General features: G+C 44.0%; 1 protein-coding gene across 5 annotated transcripts in view; it reads left to right on the top strand.

The window, feature by feature from the left end:
- Positions 1–16,903, top strand: part of LOC132873613 (uncharacterized) — a 145,058-nt gene extending 128,155 nt beyond the window's left edge. For 4 of the 5 annotated variants that reach the window (XM_060909344.1, XM_060909342.1, XM_060909343.1 and 1 more), the window contains one exon: positions 10,971–13,597. In XM_060909344.1, the coding sequence (XP_060765327.1) occupies positions 10,971–11,117 (147 nt within the window). In that variant the 3' untranslated portion in view covers positions 11,118–13,597. Of the gene's footprint in view, positions 1–10,970; positions 13,598–16,558 lie in introns of those variants that run through there. The other variant, XM_060909341.1, reaches the window with a different exon arrangement.
- The last annotated feature ends 4,578 nt before the right edge of the window (positions 16,904–21,481 follow it).

Below are 21,481 nucleotides of genomic sequence, written 5' to 3'. Positions count from 1 at the left end.
CATTAGCATACAGCAGCAAGTCAAATGTCCTGTTGTTCCTTGTTGGACAATCCTTTTTTTTATTCGTTTATTCATTTATTAACTCCAATCGCAGCCATGACGGCTGAATTACAGGATATTGCACAATTAATCATAACAATAAACAATTAAGCATAACTGTCATGCTTTGTATAACTTTGTATTTAGTTGGGTATTTCTCCACCTGGTGGTTGTTTATGGGTAACACACTCTTTCTTAATTTCTACTAGCTGTTTCTTTTCATTGGTTGTTTTAGTCATGTGATGCAGTCAAGTCATAGCCCAGGGAAAATAAAGAGAGAAACCCTGTAGTTGACAAATTACATGTGACCAGGGCCCTGTACTATGAAGCGGGTTTTCTGGCTTACCAGGGTAACTTCGAGAGTAACTTGATCACGTGCAGCATAACTTCCCGATTAACCCATACTACGAAAGTTGGCTATGTTCAAACCGAGGTATGCTGCCATGGCAACTTATGCTGCATCTCAAACCTGCTCGTCTCAGGTTATGTTCTTGGTTAACCCAAGGTTTCCGATTAACCACACCCTTTTTAAACACCACCTCTCCACCGACATTTCCTCTAGAGACAATGCCAGCGTACCTGGATGACCCGTGCGATATCGGAGTGCAGATTAGAGATGGGATTTATGGCTCTTTGATGTGATCCGCATCTTTGTGATCCGTTCTTTGAAAAGAGCCGTTCAAAAGACTGGCTCATTTGGCTCTTTTTAAATATTTATTCAGTTTTAAGAAGACAGCGTCTAAAGAAGCCAGATCCCTCTGCTTAGACAGTGACAATATTTCTGGACATACCTTTTATATAAAGCAACCTAGACTTACATTATTGTAACCCCTAAACGCTCATAAATAACCATTAAAAAACAATGAGGGCTTCAATGAATGTCCATGCAGAACGGCTTTTCTGTAAAAAAAAAAAGAACCCACTCAAGAACATAGTTATCAAGAACGCAAGAATATTTTATAGAAAAACACTTGTTTTACAAAAATATTTAAGTCTGAGATATAAAATAGATACAACTACAATAAATATAACACAAGAACATTTTAATAGAAAAAAACTTATATTAAAAATATTGAAATTGTAACAAAAATAGATACAAACAGTCAGATAAATAGATAAAGTTATAACAAGAACACAAGATTATTTTAATAGGAAAAAACAATTAATGCAAAAAATATATTATGAGAAAAATAGATACAACTAGACAAACAGATAAATAAAATACACAAAAATAGAACAAACAAAATGACGATAGAATAAATTAAATGAACGTCCGTGCAAAGTAGTTTTCCCACAATATTATCATTAATATCACACAACTACATTATAAACTATATACAAAACAATTTGAACTATTAGGCAAACAGATAAAACTTGAATAAATAAAAGGCAAATGCTGTTTAGCCTACTTGTCCTTGGGCAAAAGCTTTTTCATCTGAAACACAGTACAGAAAAAGAACGACACACACACACACACACACACACACACTTACCATTATGAATGATGTTTTTATATTTCATTTTCACCTGTTGCCAGGTGCGTTTGGCACTGCTGTTGCCTCTGAAATGTTCACAGGACATACACCAACTTAGTCAAAGGGACTGAACAGTCAGTCATCCTAATTCATGTGACTCTGTGCACATATCAGCTTAAGTAGGCTACTCCATGAATTTACCATACCAAATTTTATTCAGGATTTTTCGGACATTAAACAAGCTATATATGACTGGGGCCATGTCGAAGGACCATTTTCTGTGACTTGTGATTGATCATGAAGCTTTCTCTCATCCTATACTTCTGTTCTGGAACATGTAGAAGGGAGAATGTACTTGCGCATTTACCCGATCGGCAATTCGTTGCCAACATGCTTGCCGCTCCTTATTGGCAGCCGCTGTGTTAGATTTTGCTCTTAATGTTATTTTGAACTCCTCGTAGCTTTGCATTATGACAGTGCATTCTTCCTCCGTGAAGTACGGTGACCGTGCCATTGTGAACAGTGGTGATTTGCGCTGATAACCTCCCCTTTAACGTGAACGTGCATTAACCCTGATTAGGTTAAACCAGGTTCAACAAATCAACTTCATAACTGGTGTCGTAGTACCGTTTAACCCCAAACAAGATAACCAGGTTTTGTCAACCCCGGTTTAGCGGGGGAACCCTGGGTTACTTCTGGGTAGGTTAACCTCCGTTCGTAGTACAGGGCCCAGAGTGCAGCCACAGCTATCTTACTTTCCATCCCTCATTTGTGTCCAGGAAAGCATCGCTTGTGAGTACATTTGGAATTTACAACTAACTATAACAACATATAAGTGCTATATGGTGTATTTTTAGCGTGTTACATTTGAATACCCAGTTTATATGCAGTATATGCTGAGACTACTAATGTTAACAAGCTATGAGCAAATACAGCTTCTCAGTTTAATAGTCATTTGATTGTTTTCGGTTGCATATATGTAAGCATTTCTCCTGTGTTTGTGTAAACTGGTGAATTTGGTGTACATTATTTGCAAGCCATATACAGCTATTAACACATCACTGGAATGTGACATTTGTAATATTGTAGCTGTTACCTGAATCATTTCATGTTGGGCATATAATATGTTACTTAAATTGCATCTAGTAATTATTGTTTTGTATAATTTCAGTTTTACAAAGAAATCTGTTCAAGAGAATGATGACAACAGTAAAGACATTTCAATCTTACTCCAGCCTCTGACTTTCTCTTGGAAGTTTGTTCGCTATCTGTCAATTCGTGTATAGATGCATACACACGTTGAGGACAGAATAATAACAATAATCTAAATACTTAACAGTTCCAAAATTCTTCAGCTGTTCAGTATTGCATACAGCAGACCTAGCCGATCTTAGATTATACCTTATATCACGTTCTACAATTCTGCTTTGTATCAGAGAAAAAAGGGGATTCCTGGGTTGTATCTTTTTCATAAAATGTTTGTGAGATTCAACGCGACGGTCCGCAAGTGTAGATAGACCGGTTTGTGATAAAGCATCGCTATAATGTACACCCGGTAGAATTATTGCCAACGCACGTTTTTGGACATCTTCTAGTGCCTTAGAGAGAAAATTAGGAAGAGCGGAATAAACGACGGATGCATATTCTAATATAGATCTTATGAGAGAGCAATATATGGTAACAATATCAGTTACCTGAAAGCCAGAACGTTTTAGATTCCTTATTACATAAAGCTGCTTGTTGGCTTTCTTCAATACATAGTCTACGTGGCCATCCCATGTCAAGTCATGAGAGATGTATACACCGAGTAGTTTAAATGACTTAACATGTTCCACAGTAGTACAGCCGATGGCAATCGGGCGCCAAACGCAGCTGTTGTACTGAAGAAAGTCAACAACCATTTCCTTACACTTAGAAGGATTTAATTTCATGTCGTTAAGCTCAGCAAAATCTTGAATGTCCCTTACAATAAAGTTAGTCAGGGATGGAGAATTTCTTGGAACTACCTCAATGATAGATAAATCATCAACAAACTTTATGCAGAGTGGCCACTGAGAAACTAGGCTATTGACCATAGCCGCAAAAAGCAGTGGTCCCAATTTTGTACCTTGAAGAATTCCTCTGTGAGGGTATTTGGTAGAAGATGCACTGTTACCGATACGCACAAATTGGGATCTGCCCTGCAAAAACGCTGCTACCCACTTTAATAAACTGGAATGAATATCAAAGGTTGCTAGCTTCTCAAGTAGAATATGGTGGTTTATAAGGTCAAAGCCCTTTTTAAAATCTGCAAAAAATACGTAATGCTAGAGTTACCTTTATCAAGCGCTTCTAATATTAGGTGCAACAAGTAAACTATTACTTGCTCAGTTGACCTACCAGAAACAGCGAATTGTTGGTTATCTAAATTATTGAAAATTTTAGGAAGGAGTCGAGCTAAGGTAAAACTTTCCACCACTTTAGCTAATTGTGAAGTAAGAGATATAGGTCTACTGTCATTCTCGATTGCCTTAGGTGGTCTCTGCTTAGGTATAGGGCAGATAGTAGCACACTGCAGGAGAGGTGGAACAAAACCATCCCTGAGAGAAGAATTGTAGATGTTTGAAATGATTGGGGCGAGCTCAAATGCAAATGTTTTGAGAACGATATTTGGAATACCGTCGGGACCTGGTGCCTTTTTTACGTGGATCTTGCACAACACAACATACGCCTCGAACTCAGAAACCAAAAGACTCTCAGGTGGGGCGTCCGCAATGACGTTGTCAACATCTGACAGTTGCAGGGGCGGGAACTCAGCTGTTAATCCTATGAAGGAGTTATTGATTTTGTCGCACAAACAGTCCAAAGAATCATCAGCATCGTCAACCAGCTGATCGTACCACTTACGCTCATGATAAGACGCACCCAAAAGGCTTTTAACCTCTTTCCACCACTTCCCTATAGCTGTGTCCCTCAAGTTCTTCACCTTTGCCTTGTAAAATGCCTTTTTACAGTCCTTGATAGCTCGCTGGACCTTATTGCGCCACAGATGAAGCATGGGCGAGTCTTTACCTTCTTGGATAAAGTATTTTTGTCTTTTTTTTAACCAAGCATTTTATCTTCTGAGTGATCCATGGTTTGTCATTGCTATATACCTTCTTCGTTTTTAGTGGCATAAAATGATCCACAGCATTACCAAGCATTGTGATGAAAGTATCAAACTTATCCTAACATGACACAAGACGATAAACATGATCCCAATCATAACTTGTAATCCACTGCCCAAATGATCTCAAAAAGCTCTCCCTAGTGTCACGTGACACCACAGATCTCTTGGAGGGTTTGGGACGATTCCAGTTTTCTTGTAACAAGACACAGAAATGGTCACTTGAACCAACCTTGGGAAGTTGTCGCGGATCAGAAAAGGCCTTGGGAGAATTTGTTGACATCCAATCCAGGATACCGGTATCACCTTAACAGTTGGCGTAAGCCCACACATATGAGAGAATATGTTAGTTGATATTTTTGTGGAATTGGGATTGAAATCTCCAGCTATGCAAATCAAAGCATCAGGGTGTTGCGATAGGAAGTTATCAACAGTGGATTGGATGTGGTTGTATAAGTTATTATTGTCTTGAGCGGTGGCCTGGGGCAAGTAGTAGACAAGTCCAAGTAGAATGCAAGAAAATGCTCTAGGAAGGCGCTTAGGCCTTAACCGAACCCACATAGTTTCGGTGACTGAGGAGTCTGCCAGATCAAGCTGGGGTAGTCTTGTACAAGGGACGCAGCTTTTAACATAGACCACAACCCCACCCCCATGAGTAGCACGGTCCTTGCGGAGCATGATGTATCCGTCCATTTGAACCGCACAATCAGGGATTTCGTCCGTAAACCACGTTTCAGTCACACAAACAATGTCAGCACAGTTAGTACTTGCAACACACTGTAATTCGTCAATTTTAGATGTGAGAGCTCAGGCATTGGTAAGCAGGAATGATGGAACTGTTATTTTTGGCACATCTCCCCTGGGACCATTATGGAGTACGAATACAAAAGATGAAGAACTTGTGGAATCCTCACTTCTGGGAGTGAAACCAGGGATATTACGCCGACCAGTACGCTTACCTCTGTATCTTAAAAGGCCGTTTAATTTCAAGGAATCAAGAACCGATGAGTGAGGCTTGCATTTTAAATCCCAGCGTATGTTATAAAGGCAATCATGCGAGTACTCCATTGTTGTTTTAGTGCAGGAAGCTCCATGCAAATTTATCTCCTCCTTGTTTGAATAATTTTCTCCAGCTGGTTTCTTCACAGAACCGGGATTGCTAGAAATGTCCACAAATCTGGTAATATCCATTGAAAGATATCCTGGAATCAGGAGAGTAGAACGGCCATGTTTCGTGATCTTAGAAACTGACACTCCCAACCGGCAAAAGCTGGCGGCAGAGCACTACTTTGCTGAAATTGACGATGGGCGCGAAAATATAGCATTAATTCCTTCATAATCTGACTTTGGAGCAGAATAAGGTAATCTTGGCTATATTGTGGCCTTTGGTAGCAAAATACAGGCTGAAAATAGAATTACTAATGGAGCACAAGATTTCATGCAGACACTCTGTCACAGCAAGGCTGCAGACACAGCACCCTGAGGCATTTATCATCATTTCTGGGGACTTTAATCACGCTACTTTGGACTCTACTTTGGCTGCTTTTTACCAGGCTGTGGATTCACCTGTGCAGGCGCCGGTTATGGCGGCCAGCAGCAACAGACAGACAAGCACAGTTTAACAGAATAATTGAATTTATTATAACAATGATACTAAATGGGTAATAGCAGTTGAATACATTCAATATGGTCAGCAGCAATATATATACATATGGCGGTTGTGTGTGTGTGAGGGACAGAGATGTTGTAAAGTTTGGAATGTTATCTAAGGTGTTGGGGGGAAGGGGAAATCACCTCGTGGTTTCCTTGAGACAAAGGAATATCATCTTGTGGTTTCTTGAGACAAAGGAATATCACCTCGTGGTTTTAATCCCACTACTTTATAACCACGGACGATTGCTCTAAGACAACGAGGGAGGCTCAGCCTCCTCTAAAAATGACGAACATTGTGTAGGATGAATTGCGCTAGGCTTATGTTATAGCCAAACTTATAACATTGCTATTTCAGATCCAGAATCGTAGAAATATGTGCTCAACCCAACTACAGTGCGAAATCATTCCGTTATAACTTTCCCCAGTTCGTCTAATGTGTGAGTGAGTTTTTCCCCCTCGTGACAGCGCGATACAGCCCAGCCTCAGTGGACTTCAATGGCATTTGGGAGCTATGCGCTTTTCAATCTCAAAATGCAAGACGGTTATTGGACAAATACTGCAAAAATGCCCGACCCATGGACTCCCAGCCTCACAGTGGGAGGGACATGGCAGTTTCCGCGAGGAGACTGGTGATTGGTGAAAGCGGCCGGATATTTTCTTTGATTGACAGCTCGTTTCAACTATAGACAGGCAGCAGTGTCCATGCAGAGAATCCATGCGGATTCGCAAGTGCTGTGGTGTATTGTAAGAGATCAGCTTACATTTCGATTTCACTCATTACATACGGTTTCTACCAGTTTTTTTTAGTTTGTATATATTTTCATTGTAAATAAAGTGTAAATATAGTGTTGTCAAGTTTGCTATCTTAGTTCCAGAAATTTCGTTTATTTGAGTGACTGAACTTGAACTTGAGGGGGCTAGTCAGCTAGCAAGAAAGCTGCGCACGGATGCCAAGCATTGCTGATTTAATTTTGGTGAAGCCATTTGCCAGTCTTCCTTTCGAGGAAAAAATTAAAATTAAAGAGCAGGGTAGACCAACGCCTCAAATTGACTTGGTGAAAAAGGTAAGGAATAATACTCATTCCTTTTAGCTCTCCTGGTACGAGAAAGTGAATTGGCTAACAGCAAGTGACCCACATCAACAACAGTAAATAGGCTACTTTAGTAATATGTCATGGATGGACCAAAAATATAGAATCTATTTAAAATGTTTATGCTGAGTATATTATATTGTAATATATATTTCTCTGGATATGAATTAAACACCGCTACAATTTGGAAGACATTTTTAAACAAAAACACAGCCGAGAACATTTCACACTACAGACCTGGATTAAAAGTGAAGGGTTATCAAAATTGTCAAAACATTTCTCAAATAAACCCGGGACAAGGCGAACGGGGAGGATTCCATGGGGCTGCTGTGTTGGTGCTCCACCTTGTCCCGGGTTTCGGCACCACTGTAGCGAGTATCGAGTGTGGGTGGAGCACAGAGGACGGCAGGACAACGTTTGGAGGCAGACAGGCGATTTATTTTTACAACCTTTCAGTAGTCTCATTCATTCATTCACACGCACACACTTGTCTGGTCCCGGGTTGCGCTCCCTCTCCTCTCTCTCTGCCTCCTTAAATAGGGAGCGGTTACTGGGAAAACACACACACAAACACAGGTTAATTATCCTCAGGTGTTGCGATTCTGCCACTCACCTTCCCCGGCTCCACCCTCCTGTCACAGACCGGCGCTTGACCACGCCCCCGCTGCCACAGTGTGACTTCAAGGATACAGCAGCAACAGACAGACAAGCACAGTTTAACAGAATAATTGAATTTATTATAACAATGATACTAAATGGGTAATAGCAGTTGAATACATTCAATATTGTCAGCAGCAATATATATACATATGGCGGGCAGGTGTGTGTGTCTGTGGGTGTGTGTGTGTATGAGAGGGAGAGAGATGTTGTAAAGTTTGGAATGTTATCTAAGGTGTTGGGGGAAGGGGAAATCACCTCGTGGTTTCCTTGAGACAAAGGAATATCACCTCGTGGTTTTAATCCCACTACCTTATAACATTACCAAATCCACTGAAATCTTGATGAGGTCAAAGTGTGTGTAATAGTGAAATTAAGGGGTGTTAGAGAGGATAGAGAAAGAGCATGTATAACCTATCTATTAAAACAATGGAGAGAACAATGTAGAACCACAATGATCAACTCGACACTCTAAGTGTCTACAGTGTGCACAATTAAACAGTTTCTGAGTTTAAATTCACACTACTTCATAAAGCTAATTCCTAAGACTAGTTTGCCCAAATGCCAGCCTTACTTCCAGTATCTTGCTCCCATGTAGGAATGCAAAGATATCCCGAAGTTTCGCAGAGTTCCGGGTGGTCGCAGAGGCTCACAGAAGCTCGTGGGTTGCTCCTGTAAAAGCGCAGAGAATTTCTTGATCCGAAGCTTCGTCGTTCGTGAGGAAAAGTCTCTGATCAAATAATGTTCACAGCGATTAAGTCAGAAGGAATCCGGTCGCTTCTAACTTTTAATTAACTGCTTGGGCTGCAGTTGTAACGTTATTTATATTAAACAAATAAACCGGTTGTAACTCGATTGAGTGAGACGACACAACTTGGATACTTTTTACCGTGGCCAGTGGTATATACGAAAGTGCATTGAGTCTTCTTTCTTGCAAGGCAGACGTCGTGATTTCAGATGGTCCGATGAGCGGGGGGTATCTCTATAGGTCTGTATGATGCAAAAGTCCACAGACAGAGAGAAAGAGTTGAGGTTGACCGGGTTACTTATAGAGTCGGTCACGTGACGTAGGTCATCATGGAGGACGTGATGTAGGTCATCACGGGAGTTAGTTGATGGGATTTGTAGTTCTAGACGGGGACTGTGGCTGTCCCTACACCAGCGATTGTTGGCATAAATTGAGTCCCCCACCTTTGCTTTTCCCGCATGTGTTAGTGTCTCTGTTGGCTCTCACAGCAGTGAATCCCCACAGGTCCACGTTAGCATCCGGTAAAAGGTGTGTTAGCCATGTCTCCGTAAAGATAAACAAGCTACTCTCCCAGTAAATCCGCTGGTTGTTCAGAGCGAAAAGCTCGTCGACTTTATTCGGCAGCGAGTTCACATTCCCCATGATAACAGAGGGAATGGATGGTTTGTAGCGCTGCCAGTTGTCTGCTAGCCTAGCCTTTAGCTTAGCTCCAGCTTTGCAGCCCCTGGATTTCCTCCTCAGCTCGGCCGGGATGGGGTGTCGTATCCCGGCTCGTCCCATTGTTTTCAGGGCCAGCAGCTCCTCTCTCGAATAAGTGAGAAAACTGGCTCTTGGTTGCATGTTAAAGTTAAATATATCCATGTTATATACACTCAAAAAAATAACTTGCAAATAATTTGCTCAGTGAACATAATAAAATTATGGAAAGTATTTCCACCCAAGTAAAATGCATTAACTTAGCCAGAAACAATTTTGTTGAGTGACCTAAATGTCAACCGTTACATGTTAGACTTGGGTTCATGTAACAGACACCCATGTTGGTTTTTTTGAGTGTAGTTAAACACACTATGTCTTCGTAAGAAGAGCAAAAAAGTAAAAAAAGGTGGAAAAAGGTTTAAAGAGCTAAAAACTACAGAGCTACTGCAGAGGCAGCCGTCTCACACAACGCCCATATGTATATATATATATATATATATATATATATATATATATATATATATATGGATATGAATTTTCTTTGGGTTTTCTGAAATCAACACAGGGTCAAGATTATACACACCTGGTCAAAAATTTACATCCAGTCACTTAGATTATTAATTTAGAGGTGCTGAAACTTCCAAAATGTCTTTTATCTTGCCAAGGCATCTTAACTTCCTGCTAGTGATCATGATTGGCTACAGCTGGTAGTTTCTGTGTGCCTTCACAGGGCTCGAAATTCGCGGTGGTCCGGTCGCCCGAGGCGACTTAATTTGTCATTTGGCGGGTAATTCCTGTCACTAGCCAGCCCGGCTGGCTAGTTGAAAATAAAAAATATATACAGTATGAAGTGAAGATTCAGACACACTGTCAACTAAAGCTGGCACATATTAAGCGTGTGCCGTGTCTGTGTTAATCAATGTGTTTATCGGCAGGATGGAAAATACCCAAGAATTCCGAATCATATCGTGTACGAGTCAGGCTGTCGGTTTTTTCACTACTGCGCATGCATATAATGCATCTTGTTGAATATCGTTGTCACGGGCTGAGTCATGACACTGACATAGCGCACAGGCAGCCATTTGCCAGCATTTTTAAATCATTGCTGTCCTGTCCTGTCGCTATTCTCATTGCCACCACTGTATGTACTGTTTAAGATCTCTTTCATATTGTCATTAATCACCATTTGCCATAGATGGGCCAAACTTGGTGTTTAGAGTGCAGGGAAAGGCCTATGGACACTTCTAGATGGCTATTGTTTGAGCATCTGACTCATTCAAAATATTCGCTTGAAACATATTGTCATTTTCATTCTTCATCTGTATAATCTTTGTCTAGTATCAAAAAGTAAAATAATTCACACTGGCTGTTAAAAACTTCATTTATTGGTTAAAACTTTTGTTATTACAACTCCGGTAGCAATTCACTCACCAGGCATTCAAAACGTTCTTCCATGTCTCATTTAGGGAAACAGATGGACTGTTCCACTTGGGGGGAAAATAGAGGGGTTTCCCAGGTTCTTTGTGGGGCAGCCCATTGTGATGGGGGTGTGTGGCAGCGGGGGTGTGGTCAAGCGTCGGTCTGTGACCGGAGGGCGGAGTCAGGGAAGGTAAGTGGCAGAATCACTACACCTAATGTCAATTAACCTGTGTTTGTGTGTCTTCCCAGTGACCACGCCCTATATAAGGAGAGAGAGAGAGCAGAGGAAGTGAGCTCTCTCCCCAACCAGACGGCTGATGAGTGTGCGTGTGTGTCTGAGTGTCTGGGAGAGTAAAACGCTGAAAAGTGTTGTAATAAAGAGTTTTTGGAAACTCAGTTCTGGCCTGCCGTGCTTCTGTGCTCCACCTACCTGTGCAAAGTTCTACAGTGGTGCCGAAACCCAGGACGGAGAACAGAGGAGAACACTCCCGTGGAGTCCTCCCCCTTCACAGACCTGGTCCACGCCCTCGCCACGGCCCAACAGAGCCAGCACCAGGCGCTGGTCGCCCTCCGAAAGGAGCAAGAACAACGGTTTGAGGCCCTGGTGCTGGCACAACAGGAAGATCAACAGGCGTTCTGGCACCTCCTCGCGTCGGCGGGGTCCACTGCCTCCATCGCTGTGGGCCCACCCCACCTCACCCTAACGAAGATGGGCCCGCACGACGACCCCGAGGCCTTCCTCGCACTATTTGAACAAGCAGCAGAGGCCTCAGGCTGGCCAGTGAAACAATGTGTGGTGCGCCTCCTCCCCCTGCTAACGGGCGAGGCGCAGCTGGCCGCGCTACAGCTCCCCGCCGACAGCCAGCTGGTCTACTTGGACCTGCACCGGGCCGTCCTCCAGCGTGTGGGGCGCACCCCCAAACAACACCACCAGCGTTTTCACGCTCTAAGCTTAGAGGAGGTCGGCCGGCCGTTCGCGTTTGGCCAACAACTTCGGGACGCCTGCCGGCGGTGGCTGAGAGCTGACAACCGCGACGCCGAGGGAATCATCAATCTGGTGGCACTGGAGCAGTTCATCGTCCGGCTTACTGTAGGAACAGCAGAGTGGGTCCAGTGCCATCGCCCGGCATCGCTGGATCGGGCCATCGAGTTGGCGGAAGATCATTTGGCGGCTGTTCCCATGGCAGGATCACAGATCTCCTCTTCTCTCTCTCCCCCTCCCCTTCTTTGTCTCATCCTCACCCCGTTCCCCCACCACAGAGGCGGGGGCTAGCTCCACCCCAGCCGGCCTGCCACACCCGTGGTGCCTTCCCGCTTCTGTGTCTGTCTCTCTCCGCCCTCAGGTGAGTGAGCCCCAGAGCGCCGGTGCAGAGACAGCCCGGGCCAGTTTGCTGGCGCTGCGGGGAACCGGGGCACCTACAGCATCAGTGCTCGGTAATGAAGGTGGGCGCGGTGGTCCGGATCCCTGACGCGCCAGGAACCGCCCTCGATCGGGCCGGAGCATATCGCATACCGGTGAGTGTCCAAGGGGATACGTATCAGGCTTTGGTGGACTCTGGCTGTAATCAGACCTCAATCCACCAAAGCCTGGTGCAAGATGAGGCATTGGGGGGAGCATAATTGGTGAAGGTGTTGTGTGTGCACGGGGATGTTCACAACTACCCTTTAGTGTCGGCCCACATTCAATTTCGAGGGGAGAAATTTAGTTTAAAGGCGGCGGTTAATCCTCGCCTTGCCCACTCGATAACTTTGGGAACTGATTGGCCGGGATTTCGGGAGTTAATGAGTCATTTAGTGAAGAGTGGGTCCTGCCGTAGTTCAGCAGGGGGAGGTCCCGGAGTGGCATTGGTGGGAGCAGCTGTCACAGAGCCGTCTATCTCATCACCACGTCAGAGTGAGGAGCAGCAGGCTCCTCCTCCCTCTCTCGGGAAATCCCTCGTGGATTTCCCATTAGAACAGTCGCGGGACGAGACTCTGCGGCATGCGTTTGACCAACTGAGAGTAATCGATGGTCAAACGCTCCAGCCAAACGGCACCCCATCCTGCCCCTATTTCTCCATTATGACAGATTATACCAAGTGACGCAGGACACTCAGACTAAGGAAACGGTCTCACAACTTTTCATTCCAAAGAGCCACCAGGAATTGGTATTCCAGGCAGCTCACTTTAATCCCATGGCTGGACACTTGGGGCAGGATAAGACACTAGCCCGAATAATGGCCCGGTTCTATTGGCCAGGGATTCACGGCGATGTCCGTAGGTGGTGTACGGCATGCCACGAATGCCAGTTAATAAATCCAGCGGCCATTCCAAAAGCGCCTTTGCGCCCTCTACCATTAATCAAGACCCCGTTCGCAAGAATTGGGATGGATCTCGTCAGGCCATTAGATCGGTCAACACGAGGGTATTGCTTTATTTTAGTCCTAGTGGACTACGCAACGCGATACCCGGAAGCAGTGCCTCTGCGCAATATCTCAGCACGCAGTATTTCAGAAGCACTCTTCCACGTCATCTCCCGAGTTGGAATCCCCAAAGAGATTCTGACTGATCAAGGCACTTCGTTTATGTCACGCACACTGCGCGAACTGTACGGGTTATTGGGAATTAAGCTGATCCGCACCAGTGTTTATCACCCACAAACGGACGGTTTAGTCAAACGGTTCAACTGCACCCTCAAATATAATTAAAAAATTCGTAAGCAAGGACACACGCAATTGGGATAAATGGCTCGAACCCCTGTTATTCGCAGTGCGAGAGGTCCCACAAGCCTCCACGGGGTTCTCCCTGTTCGAATTATTATATGGGCGTAAGCTGTGCGGCATCCTAGATGTACTGCGGGAAAATTGGGAGGAGGGACCTTCACCAAGCAAAAACGAAATTCAATACGTTATTGACCTGCGTGCAAAACTCCACACACTCACACACCTAACCCAGGAGAATTTGCGGCAGGCCCAAGAATGGCAAATCCACCTGTACAACAGGGGTATGTGCCTTAGGGAGTTCGCACCGGGAGATAAAGTACTCATACTGTTGCCCACGTCGAGCTCCAAATTGATCGCCAAGTGGCAAGGACCCTTTGAGGTCACACGGCGAGTTGGGGACGTTGACCATGAGGTGAGGCGAACGGACAGGGGTGGGGCGCTACAGATTTACCACCTCAATCTGCTCAAACTCTGGAACGAGGAGGTCCCCGTGGCATTGGTGTCGGTGGTTCCGGAGAAGGCGGAGCTGGGGCCGGAGGTTCAAAAAGGAACATTGACATTGCTTACCTCTCCAGTCCCCTGTGGAGACCACCTCTCCCCGACCCAACTCAGGGAGGTTGCCCAGTTGCAGACCGAATTTTCGGATGTGTTCTCGCCCCTGCCCGGCCGCACCCACCTCATAGAACACCACATTGAGACACCCCCGGGGCTGGTAGTGCGCAGCCGCCCTTACAGGCTACCCGAACACAAAAAAAAGGTGGTTCGGGAAGAGCTCGAGGCCATGCTCGAAATGGGCATCGTCGAGGAGTCCCACAGTGACTGGAGCAGCCCGGTGGTCTTGGTTCCCAAGGCCAACGGGTCGGTCCGGTTCTGCGTGGACTATAGAAATGTCAACGCGGTGTCTAAATTCGACACGTACCCAATGCCTCGCATTGACGAGTTGCTGGATCGACTAGGCATGGCTCGCTTTTATTCGACACTGGATTTGACAAAGGGTTATTGGAAGATCTCCTTGACTCCATTATCCTGAGAAAAAATAGCCTTTTCCACACCGTTTGGCTTACACCAATTTGTCACACTTCCTTTTGGGCTGTTTGGGGCGCCCGCTACGTTCCAGCAGCTTATGGACAGAGTCCTTCGCCCCCATGCCATCTACGCGGCCGCATACTTAGATGACATAATAATCTATAGTAATTACTGGCCGTGGCATCTGCAACACCTGAGGGCTGTCCTTGGGCCGCTGAAGCAAGCAGGTCTCACGGCCAACCCGAAGAAGTGTGCGATTGGGCGGGTGGAAGTACGGTATCTGGGCTTCCACTTGGGCAATGGGCAGGTGCGTCCCCAAATTAATAAGACGGCAGTGATTGCGGCTTACCCGAGGCCCAAGACCAAAAAGGAGGTGAGACAGTTCCTGGGGCTGGCTGGCTGGCTACTATCGTAGGTTTATACCTAATTATTCGGATGTCACCAGCCTGCTGACCGATCTCACTAAATAGGGTGCACCAGATCTGGTCCAGTGGACAGAGCAATGCCAGCGGGCTTTCTCTGAGGTGAAGGTTGCACTGTGTGGGGGGCCACTGTTACACTCCCCTGACTTTTCTCTCCCCTTTATGTTGCAGACGGACACGTCGGACAGAGGGCTGGGGGCTGTTTTGTCCCAGGAGGGGGAGGATCGCCCCGTGCTGCATATCAGCAGAAAGCTTTCAGTGCATGAGGGGCGCTACAGCACTACAGAGAAGGAGTGCCTGGCGATCAAGTGGGCGGTCCTCGCCCTCTGCTACTACCTGCTGGGACACCCTTTCACCCTCTGTTCGGACCATGCGCCCGTCCAGTGGCTCCACCGCATGAAGGATGCCAACGCGCAGATCACCCGTTGGTATCTGGCACTCCAGCCCTTTAACTTCAAGGTGATCCACAGGCCGGGGGCGCAGATGGTTGTGGCAGACTTCCTCTCCCATCAAGGGCGAGGGGGGGAGTCGGCTGTAGGCCAGACAGCTGCCCGGCCTGAGTCAGGCGGTGGGGGTATGTGGCAGCGGGGGAGTGGTCAAGCGTCGGTCTGTGACCGGAGGGCAGAGTCAGGGAAGGTAAGTGGCAGAATCGCTACACCTGATGTCAATTAACCTGTGTTTGTGTGTCTTCCCAGCGACCACGCCCTATATAAGGAGAGAGAGAGAGAGCAGAGGAAGTGAGCTCTCTCCCCAACCAGATGGCTGAGTGTGTGCGTGTGTCTGAGTGTCTGAGAAAGTAAAACGCTGAACAGTGTTGTAATCAAGAGTTTTTGGAAACTCAGTTCTGGCCTGCCGTGCTTCTGTGCTCCATCCACCTGCGCAAAGTTCTACAGGGTGTTTTAGGGGTAATGACTTAAAAGCCATTTGGAGGGTTTAATAAGGTATTTTTGTGCATGTCAGTTATTGTATGTATTTGTGTTTTCTTATTTGATTTATTATTTGGTAATAATTATGTTGTTTAGTTAATTGATTATTTTTGACAGTGGGGCTATCCAGTGGGTGGGGCTACAGTTAGCAATGCTCTATATCAGGCCCAAGAGCCTCAATAGGTGAGGGTTGGCAGTGAAGTGAATGTGTCTTGTTAATTGAAGTTGCTCTTGATAGTAGTTCAGGGTCTGAGGACTTAGCCTGGCTATTTATGCTTGGTTTTTTTCGTTTTGTACAGTTTGTTTTTGTATATTTTTTCATGCACGCTTGTCACTGTAAATATTTGCACATTGGTTAAAAAAAAAGAGAAAAAGAAATAGAAAAAAAATAAACGAAGCCTTTTCGTTGAAAACTATTTGGTCTCCTCCGTCTTCTCCGCTGCTGTGGCTATCCTGCCACAATCGCGGTAATCATGTTATCAAATTCAATAGATGTGGCCACATTATCGCCCATTTAAACATGTGTTTTTGTTGTTGTTTACATCTACATCTGCCAAAGCTACATTGCGATGTGGAATTTTCTGAAAGGGGTACAGAAACCTCCAGAGACGGGGACAAAGCAACCTCGGTCTGAAGAGGAGAAAAAGGCCGCTGATAAAGCGTACGAGAAGGAGAAACGACAAAGGACTTACAGTATAAGCAAATGTGGGAGCAGGGTAGCCCTTGGCTGCGATACGATTTTTATGGAATAATTAATTTTTTTCAAGTTGATTCCTAGTCAATATGAAGCTCCTAATGCTTTCTCGCTCATAAATGGTTAAATACAGAAAGCATGTTGGACATATTTTGGGTGTTATAGTCATGATAGTAAGTATATTTGTTTTCAATACTCATATACCAAGTTGCCAAGTTTTCCAATATATTATTATTTATTGATATTATATTATGGTGCTCTGTGTTCTCATTTATGTATTTAACAACAGTATCAAAATACTTGGGTCTTGAAATAAATGCACATTAGTCATGAACAATGGTAACTACTCTCTTTTGTGTTATTTTTGACAGAAGTAAAATTCATACATGAACAAATTTTGGCTAGTTGATTTTCTGTTTGGCTAGTTACTTTGGAAGGTAACTAGTCCAGCTGGCTGGTGAAAAAATATATGAATTTCTAGGCCTGCTTCATAAAAAGGGTTTGTTTACAGCACTCATTGGATTGACCAACACACAATACAGTGGGAAAGTCCAAGGAGCTCAGTGCAGATCTGAGAAAGAGGATCGCAGATGTACACAACTCAAATGTCTCTTAGAGCCATTTCTAAACAACTGCAAATTCCAATTGTATGCAAGTTATTGTGAGGTGTAGTCACTTTGCCAAGCCACTCTGCTTCAAGAAAACCCAAACTGTCATCCTCAGCTGAAAGGAAATTGGTTTGGATGGTCAGGAACAACCTGGGAACCACCATGGCAGAGCCCTACCATGAACTGGAAGCTGATGGATCACTATCTACAATTCAGTGAGTTTTACATTACCATGGATTAAAAGGCTGCTATCTAAGAAATAACCTCCTGCTCCAAAATCGACACCTTCAAGCTTAACTAAAGTTTGAAGCTGACCATACGGACAAAGAAAAAGCCTTCTGGAGGAAAGATGCATGGTCACATGAGACAAAGATTGAGTTATTTGACCACAATGACCACCATGGACAGAGGAACACTGTACCAGCTGGTGGTGGTAGCAGCATCATGCTCTGGGGCTATTTTACTGGTACTGGAACTGGCTCATTGCATAAAGTGGATGGAATAATGAAGAAGGAGGACTACCTCAGAATTCTTCAGCATAAACCATCAGAAACTTGAACACGACTTGGGACTTGGGAGTTACAACAGGACAATGAATCCAAACATGCATCAGAGCTGGTTGTGGAGCATAAAGCAGGCTAAAATTAAGCTTAAAACAAGTCCTGACTTCAACCCTTGTAGGGACAGCCACAGTCCCTATCTAGGACTACAAATCCCATCAACTAACTCCCGCGATGACCTACGTCACGTCCTCCATGATTCTATAAGTAACCCGGACACACTCAAACTCTCTCTCTCTCGCTGTTGACTTTCGCATCATACAGACATATAGAGATACCCCCGCTCATCGGACCATCCGAGATCACGAGGTCTGCCTTGCAAGAAAGAAGACTCAACGCGCTTTCGTATATACCACTGGCCACGGTAAGGAGTACCTAAGTTGCGTTGTCTCACTCAATTGAGTTACAACCGGTTTATTTGTTTATTATAAGTAACATTACGACTGCAGCCCAAGCAATTAATTAAAAGTTAGAAGCGACTGGATTCCTTCTGACTTAATCGCTGTGAACATTATTGAACAGAGACTTGTCCTCACGAACGACGAAGCTTCGGATCAAGAATTTCTCTGAACCTCCGTGAGCACCCGAAACCCCGCGAAACTTCGGGACATCTGGAAGTAAGGCTGGCATTTGGGCAAACTAGTCTTAGGAATTAGCTTTATGAAGTAGTGTGAATTTAAACTCAGAAACTGTTTAATTGTGCACACTGTAGACACTTAGAGTGTCGAGTTGATCATTGTGGTTCTACATTGTTCTCTCCGTTGTTTTAATAGATAGGTTGTTGCATGCTCTTCTCTATTCTCTCTGACACCCCTTAATTTCATTATTACACACACTTTGACCTCATCAAGATTTCAGTGGATTTGGTAATGTTACAAGGTAGTGGGTTAGCAACCACGACAAATTCCTTTGTCTCAAGAAGACCACGAGGTGATTTTCCCTTCCCCCCCCAATACCTTAGATAACATTCCAATCTCTGATTTATTCACACATTCTGTCCGCGCACCTCCCGCGTGCATATTCAAACTCTCTCTCTCCTCCTCTCTGCCTCGCGCTCCTCCCTTCTCATAGTGTGCAGCCGCATATGGGACACGCCCTAAAAGCTCAGTTGCTCGCTTGGCAGCAAGGAGAAAACATCTCCCTCAGACACACGCTCACACACACACGCTCATCGAGTACTACCTCACTGTTTATGCCATATATTAGTGCTGTCAAAATTAACACGATAACGCGTTAACGCGATCTCAATTTAACGCGATTTTAAAAAATAGTGCCGTTAACGCAAATTCTAATTTGGCCCTGCGAGTCACCCGTAGTTCCTGTTGAGGCTTATCGTGCGCTGCTTCAATAAGAGTACGTGTGAGTGATGGAGAAAGGCATAGACATATAAACATCCTCACCGCCATATTGGATGGGGCAAAGTGGAGATTCTTCAACCGTCTAATAAAGATGCCTCATTCATGTGCTGCATTTAACTGTACCAACAGGTTTATCGTCCAAACAAGATCACATGGGATTACCTTTCACAGGTGAGACTGGAAAAATACTTTTCAATACTGTTCCTTCAGTCTTCAGTTTCCCAGCTCATCTCCACCGGGTAGGTGTATAGTTATAAGCAGTGAGAATTAGATAATACAGTGCCACATTATGATGAACATTTTTGAACGTATGATGAATGTTTTTATTTTTGTTATCTGTTTTTGTCTTCTTTTATGGCAAATGCTTCTCTTCAAAAGAAACTAATGAAGAGTAAAATAAAACTTTTTTATTTTCACAGTGATATGCACTTTATTTTTCATCCCTTGGTTTTCTCATCTAATATGGAAGTTATGGATGTCAGTGGCTGTGACAAGACGTGTTATGCTCTGCAATAAAAAAAAAACATTGGTACAAAGCAAGCCCATTCACTTTTTTATGCTGATAAGAGAATTACAATGGTTTTTCATGTGACAAAAATGTGTGATTAAATTGTGATTAATCGCGAGTTAACTATGACAGTCGCGACATTAATCGCGATTAAATATTTTAATCGCTTGACAGCACTTATATATATATATATATATATATATATATATATATATTGCTGCTGACTATATTGAATGTATTCAACTGCTATTACCCATTTAGTATCATTGTTATAATAAATTCAATTATTCTGTTAAACTGTGCTTGTCTGTTTTTGCTGCTGTATCCTTGAAGTCACACAATCTCAAAGAACTCCAAATTGCCTTCACCCAAGTGTATATGAATGCTATTGGCTGTAGTGTCTATGTAATACGGTAAGTAATACATTATTGCTGCATCGGTAGTGATCATAATAATTTGGAATATACCATAATTTAGCTGTTTGGTAATTTATTAATAAACACCAAAATTAATGGTATTATTAATGAGACTGATTTAATGAGACTGATTTAATGAGACTGATCACTTAAGACCAATTGCACCCACACCCTGTTGAAAATATATGGACCGTGCTTATAAGTCGGTCCATGCCAAAAAAAAAAAAACAAATTTAATTGAACTCTACCAATTCTAGCCCTGCGATAACCTGGCAATTTGTCCAAGGTGTACCCCGCCTCTCGCCCATAGTCAGCTGGGATAGGCTCCAGCTTGCCTGTGACCCTGTAGAACAGGATAAGCGGCTACAGATAATGGATGGATGGATGGCTCTACCAATTCTACCATGAAGAGTTGTGCAATATCCAACCAGAATTCTGCCAGAAGTTTGTTCATGATAAACAAAAATGTTTGGTCAAGGTGAATCTTGAGAAGACACATTTTACCCAAATATTAGGTGTGCTGTATGTATATTTTTGATCTTGTATGTATAATTTTGACCCTGTGTTGATTTCAGAAAACCCAAAGAAAATTAAAACTTGTGCACCAAATTCTAGTGGTTTTTTATTATTAAAGATGTATGCTGTACATTCTGCTACAGAAAAAGAACAGTTCAAAGAAATGACTGAAAGCCCAAATATTGCCATGACTTTCATATCCAAGATGACATTTATGTCACTGTATATAAACTTCTGACCACAACTCTGTGTGTGTGTGTGTGTGTGTGTCATTGTGTGAGGGTGCATGTCTGTGTGTATGGTTACGAGGTTGTATTGTGGTTGGATTACTTTTATGAAGGAATTTCATCTCATCTCATCTCATTATCTCTAGCCGCTTTATCCTTCTACAGGGTCGCAGGCAAGCTGGAGCCTATCCCAGCTGACTACAGGCGAAAGGCGGGGTACACCCTGGACAAGTCGCCAGGTCATCACAGGGCTGACACATAGACACAGACAACCATTCACACTCACATTCACACCTACGGTCAATTTAGAGTCACCAGTTAACCTAACCTGCATGTCTTTGGACTGTGGGGGAAACCGGAGCACCCGGAGGAAACCCACGCGGACACGGGGAGAACATGCAAACTCCACACAGAAAGGCCCTCGCCGGCCCCGGGGCTCGAACCCAGGACCTTCTTGCTGTGAGGCGACAGCGCTAACCACTACACCACCGTGCCGCCTGAAGGAATTTCAGATTTCTGTAAAAATTGGTATATTTTCCTGATGTGATGCAATTTGTTTTTCAAGTGAAAAAAGAAAAAGAGAAAGAAAAGACAA

Source organism: Neoarius graeffei, chromosome 25 (genome assembly GCF_027579695.1).
Source record: "Neoarius graeffei isolate fNeoGra1 chromosome 25, fNeoGra1.pri, whole genome shotgun sequence".
NCBI lineage: Eukaryota > Metazoa > Chordata > Actinopteri > Siluriformes > Ariidae > Neoarius > Neoarius graeffei.
Note: the sequence above shows the minus strand (reverse complement) of the source record. Positions and strands in the feature narration are given on the sequence as shown.